Here is a 1,309-nt window from a genome sequence, read left to right as displayed (position 1 = left end):
GTGTGTGTGTGTGTGTGTGTGTGTGTGTGTGTGTGTGTGAGAGAGCGAGAGAGAGAGAGTGTGTGTGTGTGTGTTCTCGGTCTCTCGGTGCTCGGTTACCTGGTGGTCTCGTACGGCGCGTATCTCTCGGGAAGCACGTGCAGGCAGCGCTGGAAGAACCGCACGTGCCGCTCGCGAAGAAAATCTAGCTGCTCGTGATCAAAATCCGCCATCATCTCACACAGGAGAAACACGGTCAGCGCGCCGCTTCCGCTTCCGCTGCAGGAGCACGCGGCAAAATAAGAGTCCCGCTGCCGCAGTGCTGCTGCTCTGATTCTTAATGACTTACAAACAGACGCGCTGTGATGTATAAAATGTTTCTTGTATCTTGAAGAGGAACTCAAATGCAACATTTTTACACATGTTTTCAGTTCCTTTGATTGACTTGAGTCTCCTTCACGACTCTTGTGTCTATGAAGGAACACTCAGTGCAGAGTAATAAGAGCAGTGCACTTCAGAGAAAAGCCTGTGTCTACAGCTGATGTCTGTGTGTGTGTGTGTGTGTGTGTGTGTGAGTCTGTGAGAGAGTGTGTGTGTGTGTGTGTGTGTGTGTGTGTGTTTGTGTGTGTGTCTACAGCTGATGTCTGTGTGTGTGTGTCTGTGAGAGAGAGTGTGTGTGTGAGTGTCATGTCTGTGTTTATGTCAGTGTGTGGTTTCAGTGATGAGGCCTGCAATCTCTGTGTGTTGCTAATAGGCGAGGAAAGCCTTGCTTCCGATCTGACTGTCATCAATGGGCATTTAAGAGCCATGACTATGGCTCCACATTATTACTTAACTAATTACCCTCGTCATTTGAGGTAGGCCAATGATGAGCTCCCTTCCCTCGTTAATGAAACTACGAAGGCACATGGCTAATGACCTGAGAGCACAGAGCAGCTGCGTCATCACGCCTGCACAGGGGGAAAAAGATGAGGAGAGGATGAGAGGAGGAAAGGACAGAAGGGACAACTTTTGATGAGTGGATGTCTGCACTTTTGGACCAAATCTGGACATCAACTAAAAACCTCACAACAAAATGCAGCATTCTTTGTGTGTGCTATTAAGGCATCAATAACTTCTAAGATGTGGCAGTCCTCTAAAAATGTTTTTAATAAAATAATAAAATAATTTAAATATCATTTTAATAAAAATAAAGTGTGTGTGTGTGTGTGTGTGAGAGAGAGTGTGTGTGTGAGTGTCTACAGCTGATGTCTGTGTGTGTGTGTGTGAGAGTCTGTGAGAGAGTGTGTGTGTGTGAGTGTCTACAGCTGATGTCTGTGTGTGTGTGTGT

At 46.4% G+C, this 1,309-nt stretch overlaps 1 protein-coding gene across 1 annotated transcript in view; it reads right to left on the bottom strand.

Moving 5' to 3' along the window:
• Window positions 1-311, bottom strand: part of pggt1b (protein geranylgeranyltransferase type I, beta subunit) — a 16,413-nt gene extending 16,102 nt beyond the window's left edge. Inside the window, exon 1 of the mRNA XM_016259398.1 lies at window positions 100-311. Coding sequence (XP_016114884.1) covers window positions 100-215 — 116 coding nt within the window. The 5' untranslated portion in view covers window positions 216-311. The remainder of the gene's footprint in view (window positions 1-99) is intronic.
• Window positions 312-1,309: the final 998 nt, after the last annotated feature.

Source organism: Sinocyclocheilus grahami, unplaced genomic scaffold (assembly GCF_001515645.1).
Source record: "Sinocyclocheilus grahami isolate Dianchi unplaced genomic scaffold, SAMN03320097.WGS_v1.1 scaffold1840.1, whole genome shotgun sequence".
Lineage (NCBI taxonomy): Eukaryota > Metazoa > Chordata > Actinopteri > Cypriniformes > Cyprinidae > Sinocyclocheilus > Sinocyclocheilus grahami.
This window is presented reverse-complemented; position numbering and strand designations above follow the sequence as displayed.